General features: G+C 38.5%; 3 protein-coding genes across 4 annotated transcripts; 1 reads left to right on the top strand and 2 right to left on the bottom strand.

The window, feature by feature from the left end:
- Positions 1–25: 25 nt before the first annotated feature.
- On the top strand, positions 26–3,804 carry LOC110846801 (aminopeptidase N). Its single transcript, XM_022093641.2, has 15 exons — positions 26–148; positions 213–283; positions 360–433; positions 506–704; positions 780–861; positions 942–1,122; positions 1,200–1,392; positions 1,463–1,594; positions 1,680–1,861; positions 1,955–2,145; positions 2,247–2,414; positions 2,491–2,716; positions 2,799–3,354; positions 3,429–3,576; positions 3,646–3,804. The coding sequence occupies exons 1-13, from the start codon at positions 120–122 to the stop codon at positions 2,964–2,966; spliced, it is 1,896 nt and encodes a 631-aa protein (XP_021949333.1). The 5' UTR covers positions 26–119; the 3' UTR covers positions 2,967–3,354; positions 3,429–3,576; positions 3,646–3,804.
- A 27-nt stretch (positions 3,805–3,831) lies between these two features.
- On the bottom strand, positions 3,832–4,582 carry LOC110846800 (33 kDa inner dynein arm light chain, axonemal). The gene is made up of 3 exons (XM_035849916.1): positions 4,466–4,582; positions 4,001–4,350; positions 3,832–3,930 (listed from the first exon to the last, which is right to left on the bottom strand). The coding sequence occupies exons 1-3, from the start codon at positions 4,560–4,562 to the stop codon at positions 3,874–3,876; spliced, it is 504 nt and encodes a 167-aa protein (XP_035705809.1). The 5' UTR covers positions 4,563–4,582; the 3' UTR covers positions 3,832–3,873.
- A 4,277-nt stretch (positions 4,583–8,859) lies between these two features.
- LOC110847479 lies at positions 8,860–9,977 on the bottom strand. 2 transcript variants are annotated; one of them, XM_022094429.2, is made up of 3 exons: positions 9,858–9,977; positions 9,584–9,765; positions 8,860–9,504 (listed from the first exon to the last, which is right to left on the bottom strand). In XM_022094429.2, the coding sequence occupies exons 1-3, from the start codon at positions 9,950–9,952 to the stop codon at positions 9,068–9,070; spliced, it is 714 nt and encodes a 237-aa protein (XP_021950121.2). In that variant the 5' UTR covers positions 9,953–9,977; the 3' UTR covers positions 8,860–9,067. The 2 variants fall into 2 exon arrangements, with proteins under 2 accessions (XP_021950121.2, XP_021950122.2); XM_022094430.2 differs by having other exon boundaries at positions 8,860–9,501; positions 9,858–9,968.
- Positions 9,978–19,970: the final 9,993 nt, after the last annotated feature.

Genomic DNA, 19,970 nt, shown 5'->3' with positions numbered 1-19,970 from the left:
ATAACGCTCGTCAAGTTATTTATTTACATTTATCTTTGGATTTCACAGGGGTATGCTAATCTCACATCAATTTACTTTTCTTACTAATACGACTTCTTTCCTGATGAATTATGTAGGCAATGGAAAACTATGGGCTAAATATTTACAGGTTGGACTGTAATTTTCATGAATCGTCAAAGATGTGTACATAACGCATTCTAATTTATTGACAGGGAATTTCTTTTACTAAACACTCCGGGAGTTGCGACTCAACAACAGATGAGTAGATCCTCATCAGTCATTGGTAAGAAATGGGAATTATTCTTGATTTTAATTTAGATGAAAATCTTTCAGCTGACAAATTGTCATTACCTGTAAAGCACATGAACTTGCACATCAGTATTGGGGCAACATTGTGACTTGTCATTGGTGGAGTAATATTTGGCTAAATGAGGTAAGTGAACTAAAAATGGTATCTGGACTTACTCTTGTACGATACATTTAATAAACTTAATCAATCAATCAGGGGTTTGCAACATATTACTCATATCTGGGTCAAAATGCGACAAATCCAGAATTTGAGCCAATAAAGCAATTTCTTCTGGATGGTCCTCAATACGCCTTTGCTCTGGACTCTCGCGAAAAGACGAGTTATCCACTTCTGTTGACCGCAAAGACGCAGAGCCAATTTGAGGATCAGGCCATTGGACTGCCGTATTATAAAGGTCTAAATTAGTTTCGCCAAGTCCACAATTTAGTGACGATGAAAACATGATCTTTAATGTCATGCTTGGATTTAGGAGCCTGTTTAATTCGCATGATGCACGGATTTCTCACGCCGGATACTTTTCACAGAGGAATCAACCGATATTTGAAGGCTTGGTATAAATTTGTGACGCATCATAAATATTTTCATGAGAGAAATGCTGTCATTCCTGCATCTGCTAATTTGCACATAATAGGGCGAATAAAGCAACAGAACAAGACAATCTATTCGATGCATTGACCGATCAAGGCCATGAGGATGGAACACTGCCATTAAACTTAACTGTTAAGGAAATTATGGATCCGTGGACAAAACAACGAGGCTATCCGTTGGTCAGAGTCGTTTCTTCTGAAGAGGACACCGTTTATGTTCATTATGTAGAACTGCTTACTTTCGCAAAATATTTACAATAACAGTGTATCATACTTAAACGCATTTACATTATTGTAATTAGGAACAATTTAAAAGCAGCCGTGTTGCAAGGCAGACTGAACACGCATACTGGCCAATTCCTGTTGCGTATGCAACTGAGGATGATTCCAACTTTAATGATCATGTTCCAAAATTCTGGATTCCTGAAGGATCCTTGATGCGAACAATCAAATATAATACCTCAAAATGGATTTTTGTCAATCCTGAAACAACAGGTAGTAATTATTATCATTTAGTTCTCATATTTATGCTACCCAAAGGCGTGATATGCTTCATTTTCAATAGGTTTCTACCGGGTTGTTTATGATAAGAAATTGACACAACTACTACACAATCAATTTAATAAGAATTATAAAGTGATCAGTCCCATGGGCAGAAGTCAAATTTTGGATGATTATTTTTCACTTGCAACACAAAGTATGACCAATATAAATACCATGTATCTTCTTTAATCGCTAGCAGATGTATGTAATGTAATAGTACCTGATTTATTTCGTCGCAGTGGACATACCGATTAGTATGGCTTTAGATTTCACAAAGTATTTAGGACAGGAAACTGAGGACATTTGTTGGACTGTGCCACTTAAACATTTGCGTCGGCTGTACTACTTCTACAGTGAATATGAATTAACATTGGACAGCAGTTCTAAAAATGTCCCAAAAAAATATTTCGAAGGATTCAGGGTGGCTTTACAATATTACACAATTATTTAAAAAATGTGCTTATCTTGATTTGATTATACAAAAAAGTTTAAATGGTTTCACTACTCGTTACAGAATTATATGGTTCCTAAACTGGAAGGAGTTTTGAACAAAATTGGGTTAGAGCAACTGCCCACGGAAATTGGCTCAAAAGTAATTTTTAGAGCACGACTTCTTAATTGGGCGTGTAGATTGGGTTCTAAAAAATGCTTGGACTACGCCACTCGTTTATTCGAACTTTGGAAATTTGACGAACTTGTGAATCCGTAAATACAATTTTTCTTAATCCGTTTTAGGATATGTACGAAATACATATGCGAATATTTTGCCATTATTACTATCTATTTTGGTTGGCGTATAAATATAGTATACCGATTGACCTACGCGACTCCATGTATTGTTACGGAGTATCCGCTGGAGGAGCACAAAATTGGTTGTTTGCCTTACAACGCTCCGTCAATGAAACCAATACCAAAGATGCTTTGGTTCTCATAAGCAGCTTAGGATGCGTCAAGGACGAAAGAATTTTGAAATCGTAATTACAAAAATCCACGAATGAGATACATGCATTTCCTAATCGATCCCTATGACTTATTTTTACGCATTTTTAGTCTTCTTGAATCTACGCTTGTTGGTGAATCAATTGACAAGTTGAGGATGAGCGTTATAATTGACGCTGTTGCAGATAACCCACTTGGAAGACCAGTGTTGATGAAATTCTTAAAAGACAGTATTCCCAGTATACAGAAAGAGTTTAACACTAGTTTTAATTCCGTCGTGTACAGAGCATTTATGAAACTCGGGAATCATTTACACACGGAAGAGGAGTTACTTGAGGTATGTATACGGCTACATTTGTACGTAAATATGTTAACTAAATTCGACCATGATATATTTAAATTGGTTATAATTATTATAGCTACAAAGCATTATTGAACTTCATTCGAGCACAATTGGAGACATTCTCCCAGCAGTGTCATCATTCGCAACTGATGTTAGCGAAAATATCGCTTGGATGTCGAAGCATTACGAACCAATGAAAACTTGGTTTGACAAGCAAACAAAGTCAAGCATTTCAACGATATAAAATTGTCGTGTATTTATAACTTTTCAAGTTGTCTTTGACTTTGTGTTTATTTATTTATTTGGAATAAATTGATTGAAATTGATTAACATAATAATTTACCTGTTTATTTACTAAAGTTATTTATGTAGGTGTAGGAAGAGGAAGAATTTAATTCTCAAACCTTACATTGCAACAGGTGTCGATTAATTTGTGAATATGAATTATTATTCAGATGAGCTAAATATGTTCCAAAACATATAAAATGGGTTACACTTTGTCCTTCAAAATAGTTTATCTGTTCTTGGCATTTCTAAACTTGCCTGATTTTCTAGACTCGTCTACTGTAACTTAAAAAATGAAGATTTTCTGCTACTTGTGTGCTTTCGTCATTTGTATGATGCAGCTACTGGTGAGTTTACAGAGTTTTTGATTAAAATTTTGCATATATTATGTTCTAATAAAAACTTATGTGCAAACGCGTAGGAGGTATCCGTTTCCGCACCCAACCCTCAACAACAACCAGGTCTCCTTGGTGTCCTTAACAGTTGGGGGAGTGGGCTTCTTAATGCTGCAAACATCACTTCCAATGCTTTTGCAAACGGAAGTGACATAGGTTTTCAGGGATTTGGGAGTAAGCAGACAAAAATATGGAGTAGTTAAAAAGTAACAATTAGTCTAATTTAAAATGTTTCAATCGTAGATGGGCTTCAAAGTTTTTCCAATGGATTCATTAACGTCTTTAATGCTTCTGCATCTGGGCTGGTGAATACATATCAGAATTTGGCTGGATGAGAATATTTTCATTCTCTTGTTAAAATTAAAACACGATAAATAAATATATGGACTGAAAATAATTGTATATCAGTCATACATAAAAACATGAGTGCATATATTTGTCAATAATATGATCATAATTGCTCATTTGAAATTACTCATCTTCTCCAGTGTCAAAAACTGGTGGATTATCAAAGTGGTAAAGCTGACGCTGAAAATTTAAATTCCAATGAAATCAAAGTGTTTGGCATTAAATAAGATACGTTTTTGCATCAACAAACCTCTAAGGCTTGACCCAGGCGCTTGGTGAAAGCAATTTCTGGTTGGTGCACCTGTATTTCAATTCTTTCCATGAGTTCAAATTTATTTTCCAGCTCTTTTAAATCAGAGTTGACGTTTTCATGGTCCTCAACTACAACTGCTAATTCTGCTTGAGCGTCATCCAGCTTGCGTTGAAGGATCATCACTTCGGGGTCAACTTTCTGATCGACGACGACCTTTGCTTCCTCAACCAAGGAGACTTCCAATACTTTCTTATACGAATCCAACGTCTGGTTCAGCTCACCTCGCACTCTTTCCAAAATGAAAGCTCTCGTGGAATCGCTTAGGGCCACTTGACGAATCAATTCGTCTGCGAATAAATTATAACCCTCTAATTAATTATTTCCCTAATTACCCCATTACTTACTCAAGAAATCACGCAAAATATATATTATTTATGCATATGATGAAAATGTTTATTTTACCAAATAACTCCATATGCAGTCCAAATCGAATAGGACAATATCTTGCATTTCTTTGACTTTGTCGGTATACTAGTTGTTGATCCAAACGTTCGTTCATGGCTGTGAGTTCAGCCCGAGTTACTTGCTCAGTGGACACCTTGACATTGAATTAATTTTCAGAATACACATTAATTATCACCAAATAAATAAAGTAGCGTCTTACTTGCTGTTTCATACGAATTCCGTTCTCAGTCCAATATTTGATTGGGAAGAGAATTTGCATGAGCATTTGCGTGTTCTTGAATGGAACTGACTCCTTTCGCTTGCACCTCTTATATTCAGCAACATAGTCGATCAGTCGAGGATCAGGGATGAAGCGAAGGTCCGAAGTGCGAAATAGCCAGTACTATACATAAATACGTACACACGTTATAAGTAAATAAATTTGAAGGCAACTTCTACCGATATCCATCGTTGTATTTATGGAATTTACATATATTAACTATTTCTTATGCTTGCCTTAAGCCATTCGACAGTTTTCTCCTCTGGAGGGTTGGGTTCATCCGGAGACATAACCTCAGGCTCCTGAAGTTTTAAAAATGCATGTTCTGAAGGGAAAGTCCGTCCATGAGCGCTCGACATTGTGCAATTGTTATTCAAGTCGAATAAGCTTTAACATACTTTATTGACCGGTTTGCAATTTAAACTTGTTCATATACTCATGCCGCAAAATAGTATATCAATTTTAATACTGCAGATGATGGGACACAGCAGAACAAAAAGGAAAGTCTTGTCACTGTGATGGTGGAAAAATTCCCCCATAAATTCCATAATGGAATTAAAAACGGTTGCCCCTGGCGCCCGTGGGGACTGCAAATAGAATTTCCTTCTCTACTCGCATTGCATTTTCGTGACAATTCGATGCGAGACAAGAGAAAATAATAAAGGAAAACACCCGACCGAAAGCGCACTTTTATTTCATGGGATGACGTCGACTGACAATGGCGACAAATGCAAGAGATCATTCAATTCTCGAGGGATGGAGGGTTGATGCTCGTTGTCAATCGCCGATGCGCCTCAATGTTTTGGGAAAACAGTTTTGATTAGTTTACTCTCATTGAGCTTGTTCCCACCAATTTATACATTTCAAAGGCCAATACAGAATTAATACAGCTGTACGTGAGCAAAGTTGAGGCGAACCAGAACTGCAGGACACCCATCAATCCAATAAATAATAATCATAACGGGGAGAAATGGGGGACAACAACAATGGGTCGTCGAGAAGGAAACTCTTCCGATAAAGTGTGTGTGACTGCGTGAAGGAAATAATTTCGGCTATGCATTCAGGAGAGATGAGCAGTCTTGCCGTGGCGGATGTGATGATTGTATGTACGAGGGTATTCCGGTAGGAGTTTGTATGTAAACGAGTGTTTTGACTCCGTCCGAGTTCTTGACCCTCTATACTCCATATTAACTCTTACCTGAGATATTAGTCATAAATGCATGCCGATAATTATGTTCCGTTACCAAATTATTAAGAAGGCCACATTTCTTACAGGAAATCAAAAATTCTAACTCGAAAACCTAAAAAAATTCGTTATTATGTAAGCTTGTGAAATCAATTTCGAGACCTAGCGGAGGAACATAACCATCTAAATAGCATCGGATTTTAGTTTTCTCATTAGTTCTAAAGATTTTGAGACTATGCATAATAAAGATTTTTTGCATTCAATCAAGCTCTTTGACGTTCAAAAACATTCATCAACATACGCATATTTTAAGAGGCTTGTTTCACTACAAATTTTAAGAATAAATCTGCGCCCCAGATTGGTTCCACAGCATAAAAAATAAACGTGGCGTGGATTTCTAATTTGGAACTCTGAGGTTAAGTTTACGGATATAGTGTGAAAGTAATTCTTCACATGAAGGGATACAAAAATATCATATTATGCAAAATATGTTCAAATTTTAATAAACTTTAAACAAAATTGGTCCGAAACAATGGCCAGCATTAATATTTTTTCATGGTCCTACCAGACAACCCTCATATGAGTTGTCGAAAAGACGAGATGCATCAAATTTTAAGCGATATGATCTCCACATCAATCCACACCAATTATTATTATCATTATTATTTATATGTACGTATTTATAACCTTTGCTCTATTTTTATGCTTATCACGCCAAGTGAAGAAATACTCGAGTCACTCTTCACTCTCGTCATCCAAGCGTAAATTCTTTGTAATACGAATGTTAAGGTACTACATTTTACTAAAGGGACCAGCAATGAGAGAAATGATTTTTATTACACTTCTGCATACTGCATGAGGAAAGATTTAATTTTAGATCCATCAAAATAGATCAATGGAATTAAAAGTGATTGTCTCAAATTTAAAGTAAATAAATGCGCTTATTACATATGAAGGGGCCACTGTGAATATATATTGCCTACATATTTTACAGACAGTGTTTACTGGTGCTTAACCATTTTAAGAAATTGTAAATAAGGGTTTAAAATTCAGACAAATTGTTGAACGGATGTTTCAATAATTTCAATTTATTTCAAAAATTATGGCAAGATTATTTGACCCCACTTCTAAACTTGTTGGAAACATTCAAGGAAATGATTGAATGAGCAGGGACTATAAAATTGTACCTAATTATAATATTTTGAATTCAATTTTTTGGTCTGTTACGACTGAACACTCATCCCATCATTATAATGCCATCCATCCATTTAGTTACATGTCCATATGTACATACGTAGTATTCAAGAAATGATAAACGATAGCTGGCTGTTTGAAGGAAGGAAGAAGGCACAATTTCTCTTGTTCTCAAATTCAATCCAAATCCCAGTGGGTGTTCGGCCATAAACATGTTATCTCTCGCTCCCAAGGCGCCTCGAAACTCCCCATTTGACGAGATCCCTTTAAAGGGATCACTTTGACCATACACCTTCAAAAAAGGTTCCATTCTTCTTCAGATTATTGGGATCATCAAAACGACTCAAAAACAATGTTCATGCTACTTCGTCTTTACCTTCTGCTTTTCCCAGAAGATAATCTGGATCAGTTGCCCTCATTAAATTACACACATGAACATTACACTCCTGTACTGCCAACGTGCTCTTTAGTTTATTGATTGTAATATCAGAATCTTACAGTGGGCCATGTCATGTTGGTTCATTTTCAGCCTGTGTGTTCCAATTACTGCCACTTTTTAATAAGTTAAACAAAAGGAAAGTTACATTACAGGATTTTATCGTGGACATCAACCACAATTTACGATGTTAATAACTCACCTACTCTCGTTTCTGTCAACCGTTATGATTATGGGAAAATTTCTCGACAGGAATCTTGGTCGTCATGATGTCGGTGCCTTAGACCCAATGTGACTGCATCTGCTTCTGTTTAGAGGGGTTGACAATGCAAGTTCTGAGTCTGCATTTTTTATGGTGACAGTCCAAGTGATCATGTAAACGAAAAACAATATCATCACTTGTTCCGAACAGGGTAAACAGATGGCCATGGTCTTGTTCTTAAAGGGTTGATTGAAATTCAATCAATCCAGCTCATCTCGAGATTCAGTGAGACGACCGACGCTTTGTTGATTGAGGGAGTAAGACGGATAGATGTGCATCATCTTCATGCGTTGTAAGCCACTTAGGATTTGTTGACGCTTCTATTTTTCCAACTCCATCGAAAATTCTATTACGTAAAGCCTACGTCTTTCTTGTATTCTCATTGTGGATCCACAGGATCCCTTTCGATGCGGTCTTTGCAATTTCAAACCAGCCTTGTTTCGTATTACGGCTGGACAAACCGTAAGATTGTAGTAATACACACACACACACACACACACAAGCTCTTTCAAAGATCCAAGAAAACCTCACAAAGTCCACGAAGAGTGAAGCCGATGCCAAGTTGGTCTTGATTGATGGTAAGATAACCAAGCTGAAGACAACGTGGTAGTTGTCAGCAGGGAAGGGATCTCATGAAAAATGGTTTTATGGCCCTGCTGCTCCAGTGTCCGACCTCAAAGGTTCATACGAAGAAAGCATTATTAGATTCCGATACAATGATGCGATTATTAAGACGGAAATGATGGAAACTCTCTCTCGCCGCACTTTTCAGTCTTGACTTTAAACTCTTGGTACTCGAATGTACGGTGGCCTTGTGGAGTGCGACAATGATGAATCCATATTAGCGACGGACGTCAGGTTTCTCTATTCGAGATCGATTTCGGATGCCTAGACCAATATATCTTATTTCGGTTGTCTCTCCGACCCTACTTATTCTTAGAAATCAATACTGACAGATTGTGGTCTTTATGAACTTTAATGCTTCAAAAATTTGTAAACGTATAAAATGAATATATGAAACAATTATTAAATAAATTACAAGCAATTGCACACATACTTTTGGCAACTGGGTTTATTAGAAACGTTTTAAATACTCTCGACCATTACAATGGGTGGTCAATATGAACTTACAAAAATATTAAAATCTTTCAACATGAAAGCGGTAACCTTGTATTCGACACATTTGAGAATAATGAAAAAAGTTGAACATATTGAACGGAGAAACATCAGTCTTGTGGAAGGACATGGACGAAGTGTGACGATTATCGTGACCACCCGTAATATCCATTGCTTGATCCACCTCCATAGTCGTACCCATTGTTGTACGCGCTGTTGTCCTCGTACCCGTTGGTGCCGTACACTTGACCCGGGGTCTGAGATTGGTAATGATAGTCCGTCGTGGCAGGGAAGTTCACGTTTCCATATCCGCCACCCTGGCTGTAATCATTCCCGGAATAAGAGGGAGCCCACCCTGAACCCCCCTGAGTCGGTGGGTACCAACCCCCATGACCACCCCCACCTAATCCGTGTCCGAAACCTTTGCTCTCGTGGATTTTCTTGGCAATGAGGGCCGCACCCCCCGCAGCTGCAACAGCACCCACACCCACGACTCCCAGCAATGCCTTTTTCGCCAACAGAGGCTTCAGCTGTCCTTTATCCACAAAGGCTTCGAAATATTTATGGCCAAAAAATCTGGCTGCTGAAACAATGCACAATTGATTCAACTCACGGTTTCAAAGGAAAATTTGATCTACGACTACCAGTGGGACTAGTCTTACCTGGACCTGGTCCAAAAACAGGGCCAATTTGATACTCTCCTTCAGGAATTACACATAAAGTGGATCCAATTAAGTAGACAAATAGTAAAGTTGAACAGGTTTTCGATGCCATTTTTGCAAATGCTCTATTTTCAACGAGATACTGTAGCTCAGTATAGTTCAAGTGGCTAAAGTTGAATGAGCTGTAAAATCAGAACACAAAATATTTATACAAAAAGTAATCTCCGCAAACCATCTCGCGTCATTACGCATTTTAATATAGTGACTAATTTACTTTACTGCAGGTCCTATAAGGCTTTTACTTCGGAAAACCCTAAAATTGCGCAAGTCCAAGTTATGCAGATTCAACTTGCCAATTCGTAATTTCATTCATTCAGTTGGGCTATCCCAACATGATTGTAATAACCAAGCTGACATAACACCGCTGGCTGAATACAATGGGACTCTGTAAGAAAGACGTGAAGTTCCGTTTCCGCCAACAATGCATCAACAACACACCTAGCAATTCGCTTGCATGACTCATTTTATTGCGTTATGCAGAGATGATGACGACTCTATGCAGCAGGATCAACTCAACTTCACGTTAGTCGTTTACAGTGTGTAATGCAAAAACAAGATGCACATAAATGTTCGCATAAAATCAACCAAGTAAATGAGAGGCATTGAACAGTAAAAGTGAATGTAACCTATTCGTATATTCCTGTCAGCTAGATCCGCGTTAGTCCAATAACCCAATTCCTCACCACGAGTTGTGTCGTTGTATTCGAGGCGTGGGTACAATGGGCATGTCATTGTCATGTCTTTAGTCAAGTCAGCTCTGTTGTTGTGTCATCCTCTTTTTACCATAATTGTAAATGTCTGGATGAACACACGTTCATGAACCTTTTACAATCTTATGTAGGGCAAAACCCAATGTAATGTCATATTTACTATACTGCATAATTCAGTAAGTTATGTCAATTGTTATTAATACGCGTCTTAAAGTAGTGACGAAATAATTAATGGACAGTTGCGAATAAATGGTGTTAATGACCCTTATTAACATGCATAACATATGCAAACACTTATTAGCACTATACTTGACCAAAGGTAGCCTTTGAGCACTTGACGTTTGAAAATAATGCGTGTTTACCAATGCAAGATTTTAAGTTCAAAGTTAATTGACTGAATTGGCAAACAAAAAGAAACTATTAACGAACTACATTTTTACAAACCAAATGCACGATGGATGAGTTGACATGAGATTTTGAAAAGGTATGTAACACCAGACTAACGAGCAGTGTCATTTTATTTTATGTTTGTGTTCATTACTCACATCAACATCAGATCATCCCTTTAATCATTATTGGCCATTAATTCCTATTCAAACATTGCAAAGTCTTATGTAGAAAACACACAGGGGCAAAAAGTAACATATGCGTAGAACACATAACAACCATGCTGCGAGTAGTTAAAATTTACTACTGCTGCAGTTACATACAGACATATCACATATTATTGCACAGACCAGTTAGCAGGATAACAAATACGGATTGACAGAGTGGAGTCATTAAAATTAACCAAGTGATGATTACAATGATCGCTGGCCATTAAAATCGTTTGATTTATGACCAGCCACAAAGCTATTATTGAAAAACACTTCTCACAAAAGCAACACAATTTCTCAAAAGTCCAAAACCATTCTCTTACAAGATTTACACGTTGTGGGTATGTACCAGTCTTCTCGGGTAGTCTACGTATTATGTGGGCGATGGGCACTAGGGGAGAAACTAGGAGGATGAATAGATACCTAAATGTTATGGTGCCTCCAGAACAAGATTCCTTAAATGAACGTTCCTCTCATCAAGTCCCTGCAGTTGGTTTCATTATCTAGATAGATACCTTTCTCAGGCTAGCTCATTGTAAAAAAAATTCACTGAAACTTTCCAAGAAATTGGGTAGCCAGAAGATGGATGCTATTATTTATTTAGTCTGTTACATAGATTGCAATACGTAATTCCTGTTGAGGAAGTAACTACAACCCGAATATTTAAAATAGAATTAATTTGCTTTTTAAGTTTTTTTATCAGAGTTATTACATCTGCAAGTGTTGCATACATATTGTACTTTTAGGAAAAAGGTATCAAGTTTCATCGAGCTTCCTGTTCCTGCCTGCGTATTCATGAGACATATTCCAAAATATAAACCTTATTCGTGTCAAATTTTGATGCACCTTGACGAGAAAGAGATGAAGTGGGTTGGATTGGGGGTGGTAATGGATGTGGTGGTGTGAACAATGTAGTTTTCTTGTTCTTGCACTTTGTGGTGGGATTTATTTAATGGCATTCGACACCACAACCATTTCATCGCCAACTTTGATGCTGCTCTTTTCCGCGTTTTTTACACCCATCCGACGCAGCCGAGGGTGAGAGTTGATGAAGAAAGGGAGAAGAATGGGAGGAAAGCAGAGAAGAATAATGGAAATTTAGGACATCATCAGTTCTCCTTATTTCGGCCCAGGAGAGGGATGGGAAATAATAAAAGATTTCTGACACTCTTCCATTTCTCTTCAGTCCATTTTCGGAAACCAGCTCAAATCATGAATTATTCTTACTTCGATCAAGAGGAACCTCGCCTCCCCCCAAACTCTCTCCCCTTTCTTCCTCTTTTTTAACTTTTGATTATTATTTGGTGTAAAATGGGTGTTCACTCTCGCGCTGGGAACACCTTTGCACAAAGCCTCATGCCGGCCTTGGGTGAAGAGGTCGGATTCTGAGCAAGGGATTGTCTAAAATATTCAATTAAGTCTATTATTAAAATCACCCTTTCGAAATTTGAGAATTTTGTCGAAATAGATGAAAAAGTTTCTGGCTCAAACTGGAAAATCCTGTCTACGAAATGTTTTGCTTGTTGACAGCAAAAGCGTATTTATAAATCACAACAATGATGATGATGGAACCAATGCTGAACACTTTCTCCTCCTGTGACATTTTCCATTAATTTGTATTGTTGTAATGAATTTTGATCCATCTTGAACCTGACTCACTTTGAATTATTCGTAAAATTAGAAAAGTTTGCTAACCGTGTTACTGTTAAAATTTCAACCCTATGCCCATACTGTCCCTAAATATATAACATTGGTTAACAATACTTATAGATATATGTGCACAAAAAAGTGTAATACTTGCTTCCAGTCTTGCGTTTCAACAGAAAAAAAGTGAGTTTTTTTGTCCAAGATTTAAAGTCTCGAGATTTGGAAGGAAATCAGATAACTCTTGCATTCCTACTTAATGGGCCGAGGTTACCTTGTTCTTGTTAAATAATAGAACAACGCGTCACTTTACGTTTTCGAAACAATAAAATAAATCCGGTCGCACTGTAAACAGATTCAAGTAGTAACTGCCAACTTGAGCCAATCTTGATTAAATACACTCGTTCCTCTTTGTTGTGGAAATAAATACTGGTGAGAGATAAGATTTTGGAATGTGGAATGAAAACAAAGTGAAGAGTGAAACGACTGTTGCCTCATTTTGACGGATCTTTAGAGAAAGACTTACAATAATTGAGAGTTGAAACGCAATAGAAAAGAGAGTCGACACCATTTAACTTTTTTCAGAAAAGAGTTTAGCAATATTTCGCCTTCATGGACTGGCATGTGACACATACACAATTGATATTGGTCCATGTAATTGAATTGAATTTTGATCTTCCTTCACCTTAACCTGCATTTGCGTTGCATAGTTCATGCAGAATGCGCATCACTAATAATTTCAAAACTGCCATGAAATCATGTCAAATGCCCTTCTGCAGTTCTGCCCTTTTATGTTTTGATTGGCGTGGACATGGACGTAATATTTTGGGGAGCGGTGGCCGCACTGTAAATGCTCCATTTATTCGGGTGTGTCCCTAGCTGTCGCAGTCAATGTCAAAACCAGGCTTCCGTCTATACAGCTTTTGCATTTCTTCAGTATATGAATGCATTTCCAGACGGTTTTCTCGATCCGCTCACTATATTTAATATAAAAGACAGTGGCGGATAGAATATTTGTCCAGAGGTAGCGATGCCCACCACTTCCGCAAGCAGACTTTTACGGCTTCAGTTGGGTCACCCTCTTCCATTATGTGCACACAAACGATAAGCGAGTGCCTTATTGGTTCCCCACCCCCGACACATTTCTCTGTGCGGCGAGCAACAACCAAAATGCATTCGAAGGTAACGACGAGAAAATGTGGGGATGAAAAAAAATCAAAGGGAGTCTGTCATCTTGATCAATGATCATGATCAAAGAAAATGCAACTGCACCATAATAGTGGTTCTAAAATGAGTTTGTCAAGGGTTTCTTGGAGTAAAGAACAAACAATATGTATTTGCACCGACGTTGCGTTTGTCGGTCTCTAAAAGTGAGTAACCGTCACGGACAGTTGTATTTATGTATATGCAACTTTAAAATTTAACAAACTGGAATTTGTCTCAGAATTTTGTTGAATGATGTTACGAAATGCCATATCGTGCACTCAAGATAGATTTAAAATCGTAAATTATTGAACAATTCAAAGAATTTATAAAATGTTATTCCACTCGTTCGTCGTATTTAAGGTACTGTATGGTCCACCTTTATTTCTTCCGTGGAGCCTTAATGTCTGGGAAATGGATGAAATTACGGAATGCTCTCTATACAGATATTTCTCATAATGGATCAATTTCACCCCGTCAGCAATTACAATTAGATTTCTCACAGCTCGGAAAGTTTCATCTGCCAGATAGTGATAGCTATCATCATTAATACAGTCATTACAAAAGTATGGAATGAGCAAGAAGAGTGAGATGTAAAGATATTACTTGGCACGATTAAAGGGATTGAAAAAAGTTCCGTATGATGCAATCATGACATGAACTATGAGAGAGTGAGTTGATGGCTCAAGAAAATGATGACAAGGCGGCGAACAAGCACTTTCCTCCTGTTCAACTTCAACTCGAAAAATGAATAAAAATAATTGGATGATGATGAAAAGCCTTCGGAGAAGACAGCGTTTTTGGAAGGGCCACAATCCAGTAATACCGATAATAAAGGAGGAAGGACGGATGTGTATGGCGAGATTGGACATAAACTGACGAATGGTATATTTATTCGGGTCAGTCAGTCGATTTATTTTCATGCATGCAGTCAGGTACATGTGGAATGGATCATTGCTGCCAAGTCACAATTTGTAAGAACTCAAGGGTCCACTTAACATGGGCGTTGCTCGTGTTAATGTTGTGATTATTGTTATTGCCGTGTAATTTTTTAGCTCTCTCTCCCTGATTCTAAATTTGATATAAAATATCCACTGGCCGATGTAATCTGCCAGGTACGAAGAAGGGGTGCTTGCACAAAAGGAGTAGGCAGAGGGTCTTGCTTCAAATTATAGATTCAGTTGCAGCAAATTACACACTGCTTGCAGATACGTCCTTACATAAGTATCCATACGTCCATAGATGTGGAGATTATGATGACTCAATTATTTCTAGAATGAATTAAATAAAATCAAAAGGTACTGCAGTCTATACAATAATCTAAAGATTTTCCTGATACATTTCAAATGTACAGACCATTTTGCTTGTGAGAACTCACATCTGTCCAGGACTAGAAAAATATTAGTAAAGTTAGAAACATGCAGCAAGCAATTTACTTGGCAAAATGTACGTTTCCTAACGTGTTCTATCCATTCGTAGATTTTGTACATAGGCTCTTTTGAAAATTACTAATTGTGCACTGCGATTATAGTCAAAGGGGAGCAGACACCAGATTACTCAGGTAGAATTTAGCATCTTGTTGAAGGATAATTCCACTAAATCTCCCTTCTGCTGCTGATACAATCTCTTCACCCTTTATTTCCTAAACACATGCTTTCTCTTTGAAATCTTGGTCCCGTTGAGCCTATTGTGCAGATCAAATTTGTTGCATCTGTCAGTCATGGAGAAGATACATATTTGCCTGGCTCAAACAAGGAGTGGAATCCTAGCGCATATTAAACTTCAATTAAAAATCCCTCTATGCAGCTTTAGCCTTACGTAATATTGAGGTAATATTTTATTTTCTGCAGAGTAGCTTGTGCTCCTGGGCTTGCAGGGATTAAATTTCATTTTATATAATCAAATCGTATCCATCACAAGAATTAGAATTACGAAGAAAGTTTTTCATTCATTTGGGGGAAATCCCCCCGAATCATGCAATTTCTCCTGTGCTGGATTTTCCTCTCTCCCCGAGGAACCATTTTTCAAAGTTCCGAGCAGTGAGGCGCTTCCCCTCTCAGCCACCCACAACTAATGCAACTCCAGTTTCTCACCGTTTTATAGAATTATAGAAAAACTAACGGGGATCAAAGAATATTAGTCTTCATAATTCTTAAATGTAATATATAGCGTTTTCCGCAGTTTTACTGCATAGCTTGTATTCTAAGTAACCATAAATATATATTTTATATATTTTTCTGCGATATTTCTGCGATATATATTTTGCATTGGGTAATTAATTGTGATCATTTGTGATTTAGTGCTGTTCATTACTATGTGATATTAATGTGTATTATAAATGTAATTAAATTGTCTAATAAATCTAGTAACCATGAAATAATTTTTTATTAGTAACATATTTTATCACAATATACAATCACAGCACAGCTTTATAAATTAAACGATCACTAGCGGAGTATTAAAACCATGAAATAATATAATTTTTTTTAATTATCCGTGTGTCTTCAAGTGTTTCTGGAGTTTAATTTTTGTGGGAAAAGTCTTTTCGCAGATACTGCATTTCACACCACCTCCTGGTGCACCATGTTTCGTTATCATGTGATGTTGGAGCGTTTGCTTAGCTTTAAACGATTTGCTGCAGCTGCTGCAAGTATATGGTCGGTTATCAAAGTGTGTCTTCTTGTGGACCAACAGGTTAGCAGAATGCGCGAATACTTTCCCACACCCTGCAACGTCGCAAATAAATGGGCGAAGACCAGTGTGGGTGTTGATGTGCTCCATAAGATGATCCCGGCGAGAGAAGGATTTGTCGCAGATGCTGCAAGGGTACGGTTTCGCTCCCTTGTGTCGACCAAGGTGGCGAGAATATGTGGTGCGCCATTTAAAACTTTTGCCGCAGCGGCCGCAATTATACGGATGGACGTTGGCGTGGATGACCGCGTGAGCATCAAGGTTGAATTGACGATTAAAACATTTTCCGCAGCGGCTGCATTCAAAAGGCTTCTTCCCAGAATGAACTGCGATGTGCCTCTTCATAGTCCAAAATCTGGAAAACGTTTTCTTGCAAATATGGCACTCCCACTTCTGCTGCCGCTTTTTCTTCTTTGGCGCTGCGTCACAATCATCCAGACCCATTTCCTCGACGGATTTCCGCTTCCCCCTCACGAAAATCTTCACCCCTTGTGGGCGTCGGTAGGAGCTGCTCCAAAATCCAGTGGTGAGGTCGACGACGTTGGCGATGGCTTGGTGGGTAATGGGGTGGAGGAGCCCTTTTGAAATAGCAGTAGCTGAAATGGGGTCCTTGAACGGTCCAGCGAAGATACTAATTTGCTGCTGCAGCACTGGTGACTCCACGGGAGTGAGTGGGACTTGACGCTGCGTCGTGACATCGTAGACCGTCGCGTGGCGGAAGGTCAGCTCAGCTTGGAGGAGTCGGTCACGGCAGTCGGAGGGAATCTTGGCGTGGATGATGGGATAGAGCTCCTTCACAGTTTGTAGCAGCTACATAAATACACATAAATATTTAGTTAACAAAAAACTAAAATTTCAGCTGCTGAAATAAATATTTATGTATTTATTTACTTACACTGTCCACGTCCCACTTAGCAGCTGCTTTCACGACCTCCACGCACTTTTGTGGTCCAATTCCGGGAACTCCTCCGTAGAAATCATTCCCCCGGAGCAACGCCATCTTGAGCACCATTTCCGGAGAGTATTCCTCGTCTGGGATGTTGAGGGCGAGTGGGATGTCCTCCTTGGGGTTAAAATAATAACCCCATCCATTCTCGTCACAGTCAAAGAAGATCTGCAGCAGAAAACAAACACATAATTAAGTAGCTGCTACATATTTTATCATAATAAAAGCCGCAGCGGCAAAAAAAATACCTACATTTCTGCAGCCGTAGACTGCGAAATCCGAGTCAGAAGTGGCTATCATGTCGACATCATTTTCTCGCAATGAGTAAACTCCTTGACTGTCCATCTCATAAAGTGCCACTTGATATGGGATGTTGAGGCGCTGCGCCAACAGTACAAGGTGGGTCTGGTGATCCGACGACGTCGCCTTATATTGGGAGAGAGATCTCATCCAGCCATCGTCATCGTTGTGGCGCCGATGATATTGCAGTTGCTGCTTGAGTCTCGCCTTGCGCCGTTTTTGCTGCGTCTCGTACTTGGCTGGAAGGTTATCTCCATCCAGGAAGAGGACTGGATGGACATCATATCTGATCATCTTCTTCAGGAGCAGCTCCAATCCAGTGATTACGGCGTCCGTGGGGTCACCATTTGCAGTTGCTGCTTGTCCACTATACACACCTCGGCAAAAGAAGCCCGTCCCATCCAGGCCAATTCGCCACTTTTTGAATTCGGAGATGTGACGACGATCATGTCGTAAGCCGAGTAGTTGGAAGAAACCTCCAACACCCATTGTCGGTGGTCAAAATAAACTTTTATAATAAGTTGAGAGTTGGCAAAATCAATATTTTGATAAAAACTTTGAAATTTTGGGAGAGAGAGAGTTGTTCGCTCGAGAGAGTTTGAGGGTGAGGATGTTTGCTGAACAAGCAAACGTTCGAGAATGATGATGCATCCATTTAATTTTCTCCCACCAAATCTCATTTCGCCCCGTGAAAAAAGTTTGGTGCCGCTGCGGCTGAGTTTGTTTGGGCAAAAATATTGCAATATTATTTGTCTTGTTACAATAAAATAAATTTCATAAAATGGACATCTTTACTAATTTCTATTCCAAGATGTCGTTAAGACTCTTATCGACATATTACGAAAACCTCTCTGTACAGCTTTGCATAGCCCGAACCTGATTTTGTGATTTTGAACCGTTTCCACCATCAACATGGATAAAGCCACGTTATGCTCCCCTGCCTTGTAAAGTTGCAGTTTTTCAACTCCCCCTAAAGCGCATACACACATCCGACGACGACACTACTACCCAGTGGGCAATAGGTAAAACATTCATCTCGACGTGGTTGTTATTTGAGATCAGCCCTTGAAATCAATGAATCTTCGGGGTAAACAACCCTCGGGAGAAATAGCCATGAAATACTGGAGGAATTCTTCTTGAGATCTTTATTCTCCTTTCTCCATTACATTAGAAACTCGAGAAAAAGTTCCCCGTTTCCCTCTGCAAAAGACCAACTAAACAAATACCACATTATTACTTTCACTTGCGCTCTTTCTCCGTCTCCCTGAACTGCATTTCACCGTTAGGAACTGTAAGAGATATACCTCCCACAAAACTTGGTTAATAAACCTAAACTCTCTTCTCCATCAACTTCATAATAAAGCAAATAAATTGGCTCTATATCGATCCCGCTTTTTATACTCCTTCGCATAGGAATATAGCAGACCAAGGCACGCAATAACGAAAGGCCGATAAATTTAACCCGCACAATATCATCAAAGCTTTTACTGTCATGTTGAATTTTTTAATATAAAAAACGCAAAGAACAAATCATTTGCTCTATATCACATCCTTTTGAAGTGAATGATTGCCATTATGAAGAACGTCGATGAAGGTCTGGTCCAGTTTTTTGTTCAAATACGATGTAACTACTTATATCTATGTGTGTATGTGTCGACCTAAAGTGGTTGAGTTCCAGGCGAAATTTTTCACTTGTGCAACCTACCTTGCAAGCTATGTATACCAGGAAAATGGACGGTTCCGCACCAAATTCCAACACTGACAACTTTTTCCATTCACAAAGTCTTTGTCATATTTCCTCGGTTGCGGATAGTAAAAGAAGAGGAGAAAGTTAGAAAGTAAAAGCGAAATATATGGAAACTGGAAATAAATTGATCCAAGATAACATAAAAATTGAGGCAGACATAACTCAGGAGATACTCACCATTGCATTTATTCGGATGAAAAGAAAGCTGCGTTTGAATTATGGTGTTTGTAACAACCAAGATCGCAAGCCAAATTGTGTGTATTCTGGACAAGGCCAAGTGCAGCACGGTAAAGTAAAGAGACAGTAGTTTAGCTCTGGAAATGCATTTTTGGTCCTTGTACATAAATCCACACGCATTATTGTGAACCTTTTGCTTCACTCGGTGTAATACAGGTTTTTGGTAGGAGAGAGAAGACACTTTGTGTAAAGAGAAGCTAGAAAATATCGTGGTGTTGGTTGTGTGAACAGGAAAAAGGGAGATTCGTGATCC

This window comes from Folsomia candida, unplaced genomic scaffold (genome assembly GCF_002217175.1).
Source record: "Folsomia candida strain VU population unplaced genomic scaffold, ASM221717v1 Fcan01_Sc003, whole genome shotgun sequence".
Lineage (NCBI taxonomy): Eukaryota > Metazoa > Arthropoda > Collembola > Entomobryomorpha > Isotomidae > Folsomia > Folsomia candida.
This window is presented reverse-complemented; position numbering and strand designations above follow the sequence as displayed.